The sequence below is a fragment of the Engystomops pustulosus genome, chromosome 7, assembly GCF_040894005.1.
Source record: "Engystomops pustulosus chromosome 7, aEngPut4.maternal, whole genome shotgun sequence".
Classification (NCBI taxonomy): domain Eukaryota; kingdom Metazoa; phylum Chordata; class Amphibia; order Anura; family Leptodactylidae; genus Engystomops; species Engystomops pustulosus.
Window position 1 is genome coordinate 55,082,860 of NC_092417.1, and position 18,840 is coordinate 55,101,699.

The 18,840-nt window shown below is 38.5% G+C and overlaps 1 protein-coding gene across 2 annotated transcripts in view; it reads right to left on the reverse strand.

Annotated features, from left to right (window-relative positions):
* Positions 1 to 18,840, reverse strand: part of MDGA2 (MAM domain containing glycosylphosphatidylinositol anchor 2) — a 453,765-nt gene that overhangs the window by 18,254 nt on the left and 416,671 nt on the right. For both annotated transcript variants that reach the window (XM_072115988.1, XM_072115986.1), the window contains exons 10-11: positions 15,075 to 15,223; positions 74 to 251 (exon numbers count right to left, since the gene is read on the reverse strand). In XM_072115988.1, coding sequence (XP_071972089.1) covers positions 74 to 251; positions 15,075 to 15,223 — 327 coding nt within the window. The remainder of the gene's footprint in view (positions 1 to 73; positions 252 to 15,074; positions 15,224 to 18,840) is intronic.

Sequence of the window (18,840 nt, forward strand, 5' to 3'; positions counted from 1 at the left end):
CATATAATACAATAACAGTCTTCTAATTTCTGCCAGTACATCAACAAACCCAAACATTGTAACAGACACTTACCGCTGTACTTGATAATTCGAATGGCTGAGTCCCCCTCTCCAAATCTGTTGATAGGGGTGAGTCTGATTTCATATGGTTCTGGCTTGACAAGTTTAGTCAAGTTATTAGTAATTAATTCCCCTTTTTTAATTGGTCCATCAACTGAAATCTCTGTTTCCCACCAGCGTTGTTGACCTGCCTGTCATAAACAAGAAAGAGAGAATATCTACTGGTAGTTCATTCACTTTATAATAAATAGTAGATTTAGAGATAGATAGATAGATGATCATAGGTAGATAGATAAATATTAGATAGATAGATAGATAGATAGATAGATACATAGAAGATCATAGATAGATAGTATAGAAAGGTAATGTAGAGAATGCATCAATAAACACATTGATTGATTAAATAAATAAATGCATCACTTTAATTGTTAAAGTTTAGAGAAACTCAAATAAAACTTTCACAACAGAAGTTTTCTAACAAAGGACAAAACAAAGATGCTTTACAGTGTGTGACCCAACTATAAAAGAGTCAGTTTACCAGCATTGTGATCTATAAAAATGATGATAAAACACTGAACACTGTGATGTGCAGAATACATCCATCCCGCACTGCAGCAATGGATCATAAAGGAGATGTCTAAAATCGGTAAAACTCCATTGTAGTTACTTTGCCACATAAGTTTTACTTCCAAGTAGATATTCCCTTATCCTTATCCACCCTTTACCACCACTACTACACAAAGAGGCTTCTTATAAATTACAGCAATGACACAATTCACCAATATGGTCTCTGTTGGCCATCATCTTAAAATGTGCTGGATGGCCACGACCCACCCTTGATCTATACAGTTATTATAGCAGCATTTATATGGGGACTTGCATGTTACACAGTAACCCAAAAGATTGAATAACAAGTCAAAGACAAAATAGAGTACCCTGCCAGCATCTCATGAAAACAAATTAATCAATTTGAAACAAATTAATTTACGTAGAATATTACATGACGCAGATGACAATGATGCAAGTGATATATATGGATGTGGTTCTGATAAATGGATAGGGGGTGGGTGTTTGCTTCTGTCTGGAGTAGAATTGTAGAATTGTACAGGAATTGGAACAGGCTATAGCTTTTGCTCCCATTTGGGTCGTCACTGCCCCACTCCGTAACATGGCACAGCTCACTCCACACCCCTTCACTCCAACTTAGTAGGAAAGTGGCATAAGGGGGCAAAAGTCCCAAATTGTGCCCTTGTGCCTGGAATCACAACTTTTTAAAGGCTTGTACTGGCATACAAATCCCTTTACCTAATGTACAGCTTCTACTGTCTCATCTACGCCCGCTAACTAGATAGAGGAAGATTTAAGAATTTATTGTAATAGCATGGTATAAAGATATAACATACGGCAATAGACTGCATTTCTACTTATTTTTATACTATACTATTACCCCTCCAGCCCGCCTATCAGTCATCCCCTCATTCTGTAGTAATCCCATGCTTTTATGTCTTGTTTTCCTCTTTATGTCATCACGACCCTCAGTGGTGATTTTGCTATTTATACTAAGGGATTGAAAACAGAAAACCATCTGTATTTTTAATTAATCCCATTAGGGCCCCAGCAGGTTTACAATGATAATAATTTACTCTCGGATATAAATAGCGTCCGTGTTACTGAAAACACAATCCCTGTTATCTAGACATGACTCATATTCACACAGCAGGACTGACCAACACGATTTTTTTGATGATTTATTGAGGCGGCCAGAAAATAATCTTGGATTTGTATTTCATAAATAAAAATTCATTCCTGCTGTACAGTATCTCATTATGTTTTCTGAGCCTGATGGCAATAGTAGCTTTCACGTCCAAAGCTTTAGCCTTTATAGATAACCTAAAGGGAATGCTCCAGGCAAAACTAATACATGGTGCTATGCCCAGTGCAGGGATTTAGAGGATGGCACATGAGACATGAGTTCTCTCTTGTGTTCTTTGAATTTATGTCTCATGCACATCAATCATCCCTTAGGCCCTCTTTCCAGCTTTTGTTTTGCCCAAATTATTAATTTAAGTGTTTTCAGACAGTGCTTTTTTATTCTTACATTTTCTTCATAGTAGAATAAAGGTATGTCAAGTGATAGACACATAGGGGCACATTTACTTACCCGGTCCGTTCGCGATCCAGCGGCGCGTTCTCTGCACTGGATTCGGGTCCGGCCGGGATTCATCAAAGCAGTTCCTGCGCTGAAGTCCGCTGGAATGCCTCGAAATACACCGGCCTATCCAGGATGAAGGTGAGTGAAATTTTCGCGACACAATTTTTTTTTAAAATGCGGCGGTTTTTCCGAATACGTCGGGTTTTCGTTCGGCCATGCCCCCCGATTTCCGTCGCGTGCATACCGGCGCCGATGCGCCAAATTCCGATCGCGTGTGCCAAAAACCCAGGGCAATTCAGGTACAATCGGCGCAAATCGGAAATATTCGGGTAACACGTCAGGAAAACGCGAATCGGGCCCTTAGTAAATGACCCCCATAGCATCAAGCGAGATACCCAATATGTATTAAATGTAAACCTTTCACCTGCTTTCACCCCATTAACCTCCCCCAGGTATGGTTTGACGATTACAACTTCATATGCAAATAAGCGCAGATAAGGGAGTTTGGAATGAGTCACTTCCGATGCCATATTCATATATTGGACTTTATAGAACGTAGGACCATAGTATATTCCAGATTAGAATATCATCCTTCAAAATGCATATGACGTATATACTTGAGTATAAGCCAATTTTTGTGCTGAAAAATTCCCACTCTTATACATATATGCTTGAAAAGAGTGAACACTCACCGAAACGTTGCATCCTTGAAATAAAGATCACCCCGCTTTGATTCCCTATTGGGGTGCTGCTGCTTTTCATGAAACTACATTAGGATCCTTTGCCACGGATTTCACAGACTTTGCACCCAGATGTATAGGTTGTGCTGCCTTGGATCTCCTTCTTTATAGATAGATAGATAGATAGATAGATGTGCAATGACGTTACTCAGCTCTGCCTACACTGCCAGAAAGACGCCAGAAACACATCAGTAGCCGTGAGGGTTATGCAAGAAGAAAAGGACATGGGGGGGGGGGGGCTAGTATTACGTTTAGTATTTTTAAGGGGGCTTTACTGGCCATTTTATTAATGAGTGGGGGTTTGTTGTGCATTTTGTTACTGAGTAGGGGCTCTGCTGGGAATTTTAGTACTGAGTGAAGACTCTGCTGGACATTATATTACTGAATGGGGGCTCTGCTGGACATTATATTACCGAGTGGGGGCTCTGCTCGACATTATATTACTGAGTGGGGGCTCTGCTGGGAATTTTATTACTGAGTGAAGACTCTGCTGGAGATTATATTACTGAGTGTGGGCTCTGCTGGACATTAAATTACTGAGTTGGGGCTCTGCTGGACATTATATTAGCGAGTGGGGGCTCTGCTGCACATTTTATTGATAAGGGGGATCTGCTTGAAATTTTAATAAATTGTAGCGGCTACATTTCCCACCCTACGCTTATACTTGAGTCAATGGGGCAGATTTACTTACCCGGTCCATTCGCGATCCAGCGGCGCGTTCTCTGTGCTGGATTCGGGTCCGGACGGGATTTATTAAGGTAGTTCCTCCGCCGTCCACCAGGTGGCGCTGCTGCGCTGAAAAGCATCGGAACGCACTGGAGTTCACCGGCTCGGGCTGAGTGAAGTTAAGTGCAAGCTCCGTGACAGATTTTTTGTTTTAAATGCGGCGCTTTTTCTGAATCCGTCGGGTTTTCGTTCGGCCACGCCCCCCGATTTCCGTCGCGTGCATGTCAGCGCCGATGCGCCACAATCCGATCGTGTGCGCCAAAATCCCGGGGCAATTCAGGGGAAATCGGTGCAAATCGGAAATATTCGGGTAACACGTCGGGAAAACGCGAATCGGACCCTTAGTAAATGACCCACAATATGTTTTTCCAGTTTTTTTGGGGTGAAAGTAGGGGCCTTAGCTTATACTCAAGCATATATGTCCATATCTCCGGTCTTATAGTTCACAGAACCACAAGCCTGATGATATTTTTAACTTTAATCTGATAGTGTGAAGTACTATGGAGCCCAAGATCAGGCATCTGAACTGCCCCCCCCCCCCCCCTTCAGTGTCTTAGCATGACCCATCTCAGGCCCTCTTCACTTCTTTCAGATCATTTGCTTATGACTTTAAAAGTTATTTTCTATGGGTAAATATTCAAATAAGATATTCTAGAAATAAAAACCTTTTTTTTGGAGTTGGTAGTTTAGTAAGGTAAAAGCTGGTGACAGTGTACCTTAAATGTCTAATGCTTAAAGTTAATATTCTGTGTTTAAAACAGATTGCTGATTTCTTAAAAAAGCACCTCCTGTCCTGACCACTGGTACAGGGTAGTACTGCAACTAAACTACATTCATTTCTATAGAGCACCAAGCAGGGACAGCTGTAGCACTGTAGTTGGAAAGAAGCAGCCATGTTTGATGAAATCTGTCTTGTCTAACTTTGCACCTTTTATTTGTAGGCTTTGGTTACATAAAAAACACAATTTTACATGAGAAAAAAAATCACAATTTTGGTTTATTTTCTTAATTTTCTGCTCAACTTATGTCTTGCCTTCCCCTTACCACTAGGCTACACCTCTTTGCCATACATGTTGTAAAAGTGTATAAAATCCCTCAACTAGAAAGCTCCAGTGCTACATCGACCAAATAAAGCTCCAGTAACCATTGTGCTAATATTCCCCCTTGAATGGATCGATTTGTTTAATTTTGCTCTTATAAACTGATGCAAAGTTCTCTATATCACATGTAAAGCAACTAACTGGGGAAATGAATGGCTATGAAGACATTGATTTCATTTATAATTTACAACATACGAACTTGTCACTTATTTCAAGTAAATGAAGTTTGTCTATAATTTATGTGCTCCGAGTGCTATTTATTTCTTGCTCAACTTTAATCATTTTATATAATAACTGAATTTGTGAAACATGAATATAATATGACATGAATGCTAAAGGTTCAGGTAGAGACTGACAACTGGAAGGTGTTTTAATATATGGTCATAATGATAAACCATTCTATCTCAGGATGAGGTTTATTTCTTCCACTGTATACAGCCACACAGTCACTGCTTCCAACAAGATCTACACTGTCTTTTGCTGCTACCAGGAAATCAGATTGTGATCCCATAACACCCATTTGTCACTACTGACATTAAAGAAGCATATTGGTGGATAAGGGGGCTCATCAGTAGTGACGTGTACTGGTGTTAAATAAGAAAGTCAGTGTTTTTCTGACATGCACCATGGCTAGCACAATGCCATCATAAATGCCAGATGGCAATGCATGTTAACAGACCGTAAACATTGCCTAAATAACTGACCCCTGATGAATTTAAGGTACAAATGTATTATTATGGTTCACAGCAAAGTCAAATAGGGCATTGATGACATAGCGCAGTAATCCTTAAACCTGTCATCAGAGAAAAATAAACCACTGCTAGGATGTTGAAAAGTAGCTGAACAGCATCCAGATTTGTTTCTTTAATAATAATGAATAGCACACACAGATTACACAGCGCTCGTCAAATCAGTCCCTGTCCCCAACGGGGCTCACAATCTAATCAACCTACCAGTATGTTTTAGTGTGTGGGAGGAAACTGGAGGAAACCCACGCAACACGGAGAGAACATACAAACTCTTTGCAGATGTTGACCTGAATGGGACTTGAACTCATGACCCCAATGCTGCAAGGCTGTAATGTTAACCACTGAGCCACCATGCTGCCCTTTCTTTCATGGCCCTGTGTGGTGGCATCATTCAGAAAATCAACTTTCGAAGTTGCAGAAAGTTTAACACCAAAGTCAAGCTTCCCTGTCTCTGAACACCTCCTCCCTTGTGATTGAAGTTATGTCCCTGATTGATGCAGGACCATCAATTACAGTGAATGCGGCATTCTGGGACAGAGAATGCTGATTGTAGTGTTAAACTCTCCGCCTCCTTGACTTCATTAAACCAATTTACATCTCACTTCAAAGTTGATTTTCTGGATGATGCCACCACACTGGGACATGAAAGAAACATTATCTAAAAGCTGCTAAGCTGCTTCACAACACACTGGTTTATTGGACCAATTTCTGCTGACAGATTCCCTTTAATGCTGAGCGATAGAGGCAGAACAGCATGAAGGAGCGCCTTCGACTTTCAATCATAGCCCTAAGTTTTCAGTACACAGGAATGTTATACTAAGAATTTTGGTGTACATCTATACTTCAGTGTCATACCAATTGCAGTAATTGTTGGCGATAAAATCCAGTGTAATCTTCAGTAACTTTGGTTAGTAAGGTAGAAGGATAAGGACAGACAATAAGAGGCAAATCTCTCCTTCTGGAGAAGTCTGACAGGTCTGTTATGAAACATCATTCAGATTAGAGAGAAAGAAAAAGGAATCAGTCTTCTCATACTCAGCAGCAAGACAAATCGGTGTCATAAAATTCTTACTCCTAATGTCCATTACATTACAGCTACTCGCATGGATTGTAATGAAGTAGAGAGACCAATTATTACATCATCAGGCTGTAAGAACTTCTATTCAGTAAATACTCTATATATACTACTATATATACTATATGTAGTGTAACTATGTTTGATCCTTATGGATGATGTCCTATTGCACTAGAAAATCAATTATCAATACTAAATCCAGATTGTTGTGGAAATAACAACCTTTATGGATAGCTTTGCTACGTAATTTAAAGGAGCTATCACTTAAAGTTGAAAGGTTCCCTCACGAGAGTCAGAAAGCTTTGAAAAATGGCCAGCTAGCAAGAAAAATCCAATGATCGGCACAGAGAGTACTCAATTTGCAGGTGAAAACCATAAATCATTATTGGCATCTCATTAAAAATGACACATTAGCCCCAATGGGTGGAGGTTCATTATGAACTGAAACATGAAGGTTGAAAACCAGAGACTCTTCCGTGGTATCAGAAAGGTAACACAAGGATAGAGATGTAGAGTATATATTTTAGATGAATAAAAGACTGATATACAAAAGTAACTAATAAATAAACAATGAATTATCACATTTTCTACAATTACATGTATCGGCATAATGATGTTGGTAAACAGCCTCATTATCAATGAGATCCTCCAGTGGCATACTTCATCTTTTATTAATATAGTCGATATACGTGGACTCTAGAATATACAGTACTGTAACAGATTTTACAGATTTATGGCCTTTTGGTCTTTACAATACATAAACTCTTTAATACCTTCAATCAAACTCTAACATGTAACATCTAAATCAGGCGTGATAAACCATGGGCACTTAGATCCTGGCACCGTGACTATGGCAATCTTTATATATTTGTTATTCATTCTTGTTGTCCGTACTTTAAAAAAAGTATGCTAATGAGCCAGAAGGGCCCTAAAAATACATGTAACAATATAAAAGCTATCAAAATCCCCAGTTGACCAGTACATCTGTCTACCTCAAGGTCGCCTGTAGCACAAATGTGGCTTCTATGGGACCTTTGGAGTCAGAGATTTGGGTTGTCCCATTAAGTTACAAGCACCTGGGCAGAAAAGCTGCATTATTAGCAGACAAGTGGGTGTGAAACTGGCTCATATTTCTTCCAAAGTAGAAAACAAATACTAAATTCTTTTGTTCTGGTTTTAAAAAAAAATCTTTAAGTTTCATATTTAAATCTTTTCTAAAAAAAAAAAAATACTAGGAGCATGTGATGATCCAAACCCAGACAACCAAAAGCCACGACTGAAAGCCGCATAGCATTTACCTATTTGTATTTCAAAATAAAAGATGTGAGGTTTTCCCCCGTCACATTATACGATACGCTTTACCATTTTTGTGCTACCCACCTTTATTTAGGCTTCTTAACCAATACACTTTAGCTAATAGACTGAGAGATTTATCACTGCACTTTCAAGACTAAAATTTAGTCCTGTAGAAATCCAGCCAGCACTGATAGCTGCTGCGGCACGTGAGGAAACTTCAAATGAATGGTTGCCACAGGTATCATAATGATTTATACCATCCATAAAACCGGTGCTTTAAAAATAAATAAATGCTTCCGAGAGCAAGATCCCGTTTCTCCCTGAATATAATATTATCACACATTGATCTGCAAACAATGCAGTATAATAAAGTTTTGCGATATGAATGAAAAAAAAGGGTAAAAAGTTTTTCTTGAAAAAAAAAACCACAAGATAATGTCCTGGCTTGATACTGCCAACTTGGAAATTAGTTTCAAGTTTTAGAAAGTGGGGATTTCAGCTTCGCCAAAGAGAGCGGATAGGAAGGGAGATAAGGATGCAAAGAACATTTATAAAAAGGTGAAAGAGAAAGAAATGTTCTTTCCTCCAGTTAATGTAAAATTCACAATGTTGTATGGGAGTTCAGACACGGTTCTATTTGCCACGGTAATTTTTTTTTTTTTTTTTACAAATATTTTAGTACATGTGCACAGAAAGAAAATGATTTCATAATCTTTTCATAGTTGAACTGACATATCAGTTTTGGATAATCTATTTCCATTCAATTATATCCTGCTGACTCTATGTATTACCGTATATCAGGCTAATGAAAGTAATATAAAGAAACACGGCATGCAAAACCAATATACCTAGGACACCCTATTATAGCAAACCTCTCAATATTAGTTCCATTTCTCACATAGTTTGTCATATAGTATGTGCCTGATATATGGTGCAGGCAAGGTTCAAAATAAATTCAGACCTCAGACCAGTAACCAAATTTAATAGGAGTTTGTAGGCCATGATGTTATCACATCAAATATTTTTTCATAACAAGCTACCACCAAGCACTGTATTGTACAGTATTGTATGGGTGGCGATAAATGCAACTTTTCTCGATGTGGCTAGTTTCTCTGACTTGATTTTTTTTTAAAGTTTTTTTCAAAATGTCACAATTTATGGCACAAAAAAGTACTAAATATGATTACACTCAGCAGAGGCAGGGGCCGGATGCAATTCAGTTTGCTATTTAAGCCTCCACCAATGCCTGTCACATTTTAAAATCCTGGGTTCCCGCCTGAAAGCGTTATAAACTGAGCCGACGATGGTCAAAATCATGCCATGCTTTGAGGGCATCTACCACCAGGATGCAGGACTGTATGCAAATGAGCCTGATCCCCTAAGGCTCATTTGCATATAGTCTTTCATCCTGATGGTAGATGCTCTTTATGGCATATTTTAGGAGCTTTACATGTATACACACTGGTCACAAGTCAAGTCACACCTGCTTTTCTCCCTTTTTTTTTATTGCCCATTCTATAACCATTTAGTAGTCCTAAGTGTGCAGCTCCCCACGTCTTATGAAACCCTTTTTCCAAATGTGATGCAAGAATTCAATAGAGATCACAAGCTTTTAACTAAAGACTTTGGGTGCACCTCCGTAATGTACTCAAAAAATAGAGAGTGTAACGCAACACCCCACCCTAGCTGTGAATAAAAAAAAGCGCATCAATTCTGACTCAGCTAGCGTATTTTATCTGAAAACCAAAATGTTTGAGTAACGGAAACACACATGTTTTAGTTTCCCTAACGTTAGACAGAATTGGAGAGTTTTCAGTAATCAGAGACACAAATGTGAACTTAGCAAGCAAGTATGGTTAACTCTTGAATCTCTTGGCCATGCCTATACAATTGCTCCAATTTCTCATTCTTCGCTCAGTTCTCCAGAATAATCATGGTGAGGTTTTATGCATTTTCATGTGACTTTTTAAAAGTCCCTGTAAATAAATCAGTAAAAAAGTCGGCTAAATATCTGTATCCTTTAGCTAGATAATGAGATCGGTTTGCAGTGAGTTGAAGTGCAGTTCTCAAACAGTCGCAAAAAAATGCAGAAATAGAAAACTACACAAAAATATGTGTAACATTGAAAAGAAAAGATAAGTCTCCCCCTCCAAATATAATTACGTTTTCAAAGTAATAATAATAATAAGAATTTAGATGTTTGCTTATACATTTCTTCCAGTCCAGTATCATATCATAGTTATGGTGGTCTGTAACAAGAGCCAAGCAATTTTGATCATTTAAATAAAATATGAGTTTAAACCACACCCAAAAAATTAACTAGACCCCAAAGTTAAAAAAAAGACCCGTAAGGAAGTACAGAATGCTGAATGCCTCTGTTTCCCAGATCAACCTGGGGTTTGTGGTTGTTTAAATATTTCTGCTCATTCCAAACATTTGGCCTTTTCTGGTTTAAGTTTCCAGTAAATTAGATCATACTAGCCAATGGGAAGGTAGCCTTTTATTTATATACAACACACATAGGAAAGTCCCAATTATAAAAGGCTTAGTGTCTCATTCAGGAGTAAACATTTTAGGGGTGGATATCCTGTGAATGGGTGGATAACTTTAAAAACACTGAGTAAAAGGTGCCAAACTCCAAAGGACCTGAAAATTAAGTTACCGTAATAGTATTTTTATCTTACTATGCCTTGCCTGCCAACTTTTTAGTGGTCAAGGCATGTATAAATGTTTCCACTTTGGGCTTGACAGAGTGTGGAGTGAGGCTGACAATGGCGGGAATACCCCGGGCCTTTGCATTTACTATACTCACTACTGGAAAACTGGCGTAGACTAAAGCTGAAATCTCTGCCATGTCAGACATGTTTGGACTTGGCAGAGATTGCTGCCCGATATACCAAGAGGCCAGAGCCAATTAGTATATCCGGTCTGCACAGCAGCAGCGAAGGTCAGGTCATTTATGACTATAATTCAAATCATTCCTTCCAGTATGTTGGCTGAAATTATGAGAAAAGAAAGTCAGGGCAGGGTTCTCTTTATTGTACATGGTTCCAGGTTTTTTAAAACTAATATTTATTACATTTATTCCTTATATTTTTTCTTACCATTTCTTACTTTGTTTGTATGTTCAACAACTGCACAGCATGTCCTTACAGTGAACACTTTCTATAGAGTTAAACTATGTTCTCGAGAACATTAATAAAATCTTTCCACATTATGTCGCCTTTTAGATTCTGTCCTTGCATTATGAAAACATTCTAAGGAAAATGCAATCACTAAAAGCTTTCTGTTTGTTGGGTATCGGTCTATCTTTGTGGACCTGCACTCGTTAATGTGTTCATTTTCTCCATGGAAGATACTTACTGTGATGCTTTTATGTGACGGAACATTGAAAAGAGGAACTTACAAAAACATAAACCATTTGCCATATTCTTCTTTTATGAAACAGTCGCTCTCGGTATGATAGAAGGTTAATGCAATCACTATTACTATACATGATAAAGGGAACATTTAACACTTTGTGTAAAATAACTATGGGGACTGAAAAACGTGTGGCAAGAAAGACCCTCAACATTCAAAAAGTGACTCCTCTAAGAAACAAGCTAACTGGAGTAGAATGTATTGAGATCAAGACAACCATCATCCAGAGAAGAGGACATGTAAATGCATATTGTAGGAAAGGTCACATTGCTACAAATGTAATAGCCCCAAGTTTATGCAAGATAATGGATTCTTCAAGGTAGATAGATAAGAGCAGCATTTGTTACAATGAAGGAGAGTACGCTCTTCAAGTAGTACAGGATGGGCATTGTCCCTACTCATTTGTATCTATGTTGAATGAACAGAACTCAACAATGCAGTAGCAGTGCCTACAACAAAGTACCAGGATAAAACCCATAACAAGTTAATGGTATGTGTCAGGTTTCATCAGGGGGTTTATCACCTTGGCAGAGATATATAACTGTATACAACTCATTACTTTTTTCATCAATTATGACCGATTATTTGAAAAGGGCCTTAAAAGCATAACCTAAAGATGTACACAATACACTAACTATGATGTATTATTTATAGTATTTGTCTCCTCATATATGGTAAAGGCCTAAAAAGCCAAGGCTCCAGTGCGTTAGTACTCCGCATCCAAACTTGTTATGCCACAGAGGAGCCTCTTATACTGATGGCTCTATAGACCTTTCTCATACTTTGGTCTTACTCTTGTACGAGTCATAACAGTGTATCAGCCTTGACCACATAACAGTTATTTGCCAACCTCTGGAAATAGAGCAAGCGAATGTCTAATGTCACCTCTATAATAACAGCCTCATATTTCTCCTGAAACTTCTGGGAATCATTGAGTTCCTTTGTGATTCCATTTAGAAGGTCATAGTTTATATGTCCCTGTGGGGGTAGTAGACGTGTCCTTTAAGTTTTACTTCATTTTATAGCTATAAATAGATGTCTAGGAATAGCATATGGACGATAATATTTTATTGTTGTTAGGTCACTAAAGGTCATCATGTGACAAATACAGCCATTGTATAATCCAATTGTGCTGATATTTGCAATACAAATTGTTTTATGAACCTTCCTCTCCTGCAGAAGCTCACTTTGGGAAAACCCCATACTTGGGGTTACACAGCCATCATGAGATATTCCAATCTGCAGAAAGCATGATTTAGTGATTTACATACGGATATATGTATCTTTAAACCCGACACTGAACATTAATGTTGGCAATAGACAACATGGGAGCTCAAATGGGAGCTCAAATATGCAAAAAGTGTCAGATTAATCTACCCCTAACCTATTAGTTTTACCTCCCTGAGGCCATGCATGCTTTATACTTGAGGTAATGTTTTGGTGTGTGGCATCCAAATAGTGACTTGTTGCTTAAAGTTCTACTTTTTCTGCTCATAGAAAATGATTGTTCCAGGAATATCAATTTTCTTCAGTGATTTGCAGAAGATGAACTTTTTACCATACACGTGTATCATTTGGCTTTGTCCGTCTGTTTTTTGTGACTTTTCTTATCTTTTCTGCTGGCCAAATGTATCTTAGTTATTTTTTTATCTTATTGATACATGTGTTGTTTAGTCTTTAGTGAATTTCAACTTTTTAAAACAAAAAAGCAAACAAAAGTTCTCCCAAAGTCGCAAAAGCTCCAAGCTAACTTCTACACCTGGTCAGGAGTACAAAATTTGAGACTTTGTTTTTAAAAAAGTTGTGGAGTCTGGATTGAGGTGATAATTTAGGGTACACTGCAGAAATATAGACAATGACCAACTTTGAAGGGAGACGATTTTAGGCGCAAAAAAAAGTTTGATACATGTGCCCCTTTGTGCATTGTGTTCTTTTCCACCTATTTCAGGATTGATGGTCATTTGAATGATCTTAAAAAGTAGCACGCAGTTGAATCACATATTATGACTGTTTATTTCACCCAGGTCTTTTACAATGTTTATGTACCTTTTTCTAGCTTTGTGTGTTTCTGTAACACATTGGACAACATTTATTAAGGTGTTTGTGCCAGTTTTCTGTTTGACTGTGTACTGAAAAGAATGTGCAATTTATAAAGTGTCTGCGCCAGTTTTGTGTTGCGGTTACTTCTAACTGCACCACAATTCTGCAGCATGAACAAAGTGAACCAAAAAAAATAGTGCACACTTCTGGTGCAGTGTAGGGTGCGCCAGATAAATACTGTGCGCCAGTTTTGATTAATCTGCACACTCCACAGGCAAACTGCACATAGTACTGACTGCACTAGTTTTGATAAATGTGGGTCATCATCTGAGATGATGCATAGTTTTCACTAACCAACATTTCCAAGGCTTTGTATCTTTTATTATATACACAAAGCTCCACACTTCTATTTCATTTCATTTACTCAACCTAATTTTACCAATTATTTCCAGGAAAGGTCATTATGCAGAGTTTTCCTTACTTTTTCTCTCTGCATTCAGTAAGACTGGAACATTACAGCGTATCATTAGTTACATTGGGGGAAAATCATTAATCACCTGCACCAGATTTGCAGAATCCTAATTTGCACAAACACAATTATGAAGGCTTTTAGATAATTTTTTGGCACTTTTCTGTCTCGTCTAACAAAGGGGGCTTGGTCTTGAGAGAGGGGTGTGGTCTCAGAAAAGGGGTGTGGTTGGACAGGAAATAGTGTGTGTGCCAAAAAATAAGGAGAGTGCTCTACATTGAGTCGCACAGTTTAAGCCAGCCAAAAGCATATATTTAAGAGCAGAAGTCAGCAGTCTTCGGTTGCTTTCACACAGCATATATGGCGCGATTGCTCACCCTCGTCTCTTCATAGAAGATAGCACCAGCCGGCCATAAGCATGCTATATCTTTTCCCGTTGTACGGTACAGTGCCCCACACGTGTGGTCACATACCACCGGCGGGCCTAAAGCCATCTATGGGAACTTATACATCTCCACACAGCAATCACAATGATGAATCTTTCACAGGACTACACTAGTGTCATTGAGCTCTGTGATTCTGTTGAGTCGGAACCTGTGACACATTATTGAATTCCCCTTATTATGTCTAAAAACAATGTACAACTTAGATAACAATCAATGCAGGAATTCAGGAAATTTCAAAATGTTCACTTCTTTCTTGAAACTCTATTTGAAAATCTAAAGTAGACAAATCCTTTAAGAACAAGCTATTTAAGTAAGTGGCAAGAATCATGTCTCTTCCTGTCCTTACCCTATTTTCTTATTTGCAGCATACAGCAATCAAACAGACAAGCATCCTCCAGGAAGATTGTTGTAGACTCTAAATGAGAAGTCTTCCTGCCATCTGTTCTATATGGTGCGAAAAACAGAGGCCAAATCTGCATGCATAAAACAAGTGATCTGTATCTGAGTGTACCTGTCTTGTATTTTACAAGTATGCTTTCATCTCAACACAAGTTCCTTCAGATGGAAGTTAATCTTAAAATGTAATTAAATTTTTAGGCCTTTAAATTGCAAACCTGCCATCGTATCTCCTGCTCTGCACAGCACATCCGTAACTAAAGAAATCAATTCCCAGTGAGTAAGAAGGAATGATTACCCTTTGCAGAATGTTTTTCAACGCTTTAGTATGCGCCTTACAATCTCAAGACAAGCAAATAATGCGCCCATTAAATTGTTATCGTATTGTTTAATGTAAGGGATTACCTGCTTTAGTCCCAAGCGGTATGCCAGTATGCGGTCCACAGCATCCGGGTTCATCTGTGTCCACTGTAAACTGTAGGAGTAGACACTGGCTTTACTCTGCCATAAGGGGTTGTAGGTGTCATAGTAGAATTCGGGGGGATAGGCCTTTCCTGGAATAAAAATAAATACATTCAATCGAACAATGTCATAAATTTCTTTGCATTAGTACAATTTTATTCAGTAAATGGTATTGGTCCTAAATTCAGGGGACATGTCAATGAAAAAGCCCCTTTATAATAGAACAGCTTTTTAATACCCTATGTAACAGAACTATAAGAAGTATAGTGGCAACCCCCATACGCTGGGCCAAATGCTATCTATATAAGAAGACCAATGTTCCAATTCAGTCACGGGCAGATAGGCAGCTGTTCCTATGGTCCTATGAACCTATGAACCTTTTAACCAAAGGAACTTGTTTACTGTACATTATATGAATTAATGAAAGGCATCCAGGCCTATCTTGAACATGTACAATGTATCACAACCTCCTGGGCAGAGAGTTAACATTGCTTTAGTATAAAATCTATGTCTATTGTGATGATAGAACCATATCCCCACTAGACATGGAGGATGCCCCCTCCCTTGGCCACAGGCCTAGGATCATTCAAAAAGATCTCTGTACTGCAATTCATGTATTTGTACATTGTAATTAGATGGCCCTAGAAAAAAGAAATGTCATAACCTTCCCTTTATTGCCTTGATCACCCTTCTCTGTGCTTGTTCCCAGAGTTGAAGGCTCTATCTGATGTCCGAGTTACATGTGTGGTCTAGGCCAATCAAATATCTCCCCCTGCTGCCCTGTTCTCCTCTTACTGTGTGTTCTCTCAAATGCATTGCGAGGAAGCAATACGGCAGAAGGACCCCTTCTCCAGTTCCTTCTATTGAAAATTTTGTATAGTACATTAGATATTAGATTAGATGAAGCTGTAGAGCCAGGGGAACTTCTGGAGAGGGGGGGGGAGATCATACTTACTTCTTATACACTTTTACCTTTTCTTGTTCCTGTATACTACAGGTCTATAGAGTTTTCTAACACAATTTACAGTATACTCTACCATTTGCCGGATACAATTGAGAAGCAGCACTCCGGTATCTCTGAAGAGAAAGGTTTATTCCACCAAAAAATGTGCGACGTTTCACCAATTCAATCAAGGCATTATCAAGCCCTGGGGTTGCTGCCAGACCTCTTAGAAGACCTGCACCCGATTATTGTTATACACACGGTGCCGCTCAACAACACATTGTTTGGATTTCTCTACCATTTGCCTATACTTGCTTTGCCTGACTGTAGAGTCCATGGACGAGGAGACAAACACACTTATTCCTGGACTCTATAATTTGGCCTCTTTTAAGCATCATCTTTTCAATCCATCCACTGAATTAGTTGCATTACTTCTAAATTGATGAAAATGTGAGGCTCTATTACGGTAAAAGCCCTTACTTCTCATTGCATTAAATTACTGGGGAAAATTTTTTTAGAATCAGGAAGGACTTTTACGGGGAAGCACTAAAAAAAAAAACGAATACATTGAAAGGAAAATGCTCTTGAGTAAGATCTTTCACTTAGCACTTGATGAGTTCAAATGTAAAAGCTTTGTAATGCAAAATATGGAGATAAACAAGACAAGGCCATTCTATAAAGAAAGTAACCTCACCTATTCAAGAATAACTCTAATACAGTAGTAGTAGAGTAGTGATGAGCCCAGGCAAAATGACACAGTGCCCAATCAACACATCTGAGTAATCTAAAGGTTTTTTATTTTAACATATGCATATTTTTATTTTATTTTTTATTGTGTAAAAAAACCTCTTCTTGCCTAGCTGCGGAACTGGATTCTAAACAGTTTTAGAATTTGCTTTTCAGTTGCTACCTAGACATACAGTATGTGTTTACTCTTCATGGAATTGTCTGGCCCCTTATCCATCTCTTATAATGATGAAATATTTACATAAAGCTCCATCCAGTGCAAAGTACTTGTTTTCGGGGAAACACAACTCAGCTCCCTATACAACAAATAAGATCTAAGCTGAAGTTCCTTGGAGCCACCACCTAGAGTGGATATATGAACAGTAGGGTGCTTCCACAGCTCAACGACAGGGTCTATATTCTGATATAGACTATTGCTGTACCTATCTTCATTTAGTTGCTTGATGAGGTTATCCTGCCCTAATGACTGCTGTGATGGACAGTATGAAAACCATCAATTACTGTCAATGATGAGATTGAAATCCAGTCCATCTGTAGAGAAATTACACAAGAAAGCTGTCACCAGAAATATCTGTCGGTTTTTGCTGTGGGTGGGTCTACTATGAGTTGTCCATTGACCGCAGAAAATTCATGTTACTTTGATCTAACCTATAAGTCCATATGCCTTAAATATCTACTAATGGAAACTTTATATCTGCAACTCTCCAATATTAAGAGGATGTGGATTCCTGAGAGGTGGAGATGAGGTGAGAAGTGGCTGCAGAGGTTCACCTATTTCTCAATAGTCTATTTTAGGGATCTTGAAACATGTGGTTGTTACAGTGTCTCATTTAAATATAGGGAGCTAAACTTATGCAAATTCTTACTGTATCTCCATCATATCTCTTCCTCAAAAACAACAAGGAGGATCAAGAAACACCCATTCTTCCAACATATGTGAGTTGTAGAGGTCTAAGCAATTAGCTAATGACTGGCTTGTCAAACATACTACTTATGACTAGAATAGAAGGACCATGAAACGGAACCCCTGCCTAAAATACATCTAAGGTATACTGTGCTGCAGTAGTCCCCATCTGAATGAAACTACAGCAGTCCCTGACCACCATGTAAAGGCCTGTAGAAAGGTAGGTTCAGAATAGGGTGTGGGGTTGGGCACAGAGTAAAGGCAGGGTATGTAATTGAACACTTTTATGTACCCTCCTTCCCCCATTAGTCCTTGGAAATAGTTTCTTTTGTACAACCAGTCCCTGGTTCTTATATGGGTGGGGAGCACTACTGTATTGTATTCCGTTCCCTACACCTGCCTTTTTTATAGAAGCCATTTGTGCACCCATGGTATACATAAGTAATCTGATAAGTTATTACATTCCCATACACAGAAGGGCTGGTGCTTCATGACTTTGCACAAAACTGAACGAGTAACTAGTGCAGTCTATAGCATGTAAATCAAAAGTCTACAAAAAGTCCAATAACCCGCCAGGGCCGCTGAACCACCTTAGCATAAGGAACATTTATTTTTAGATTTGCTTCACCTTCAGTTACTCCAAAATCTGAATTAAACTCAAGATCAAAGAGAAAAAAAATGACTTTCTTCTGAAAACATGTCCTTGTATAGCATATTAGAAATGCCTGCAGCTCTACAGTACTGGTGTGATTCCTGACAAGGAGACTAACACACTCAGTTTGATCAGCTAGGAAGTGGTGATGCTTAAGGCAGAGTTGAAGATTCCCTTCTCTCTTCTTCTTTTCCTTCGTCAGTCTATAGAGACCTGCAGAGCATACAGTCTTCGAAAAAATCCTTGTCACGTTTAGTTCTCTGTAATAAAAGCATTTTCACTGTCCTGGAACGTGTGACAATTGTTTTACAAAATACTATTACTTTATAATGTTTCATTAATATTGCAAATGCGTTTTGAAAATGGGACTCAAAGGTCAAAATATTAAAGGGATGAGCCATTGCTTTACGTAAGCTGTCCATGTGCCTTTACTGCCTTACTTATAATCTCTGAATGTTCATCA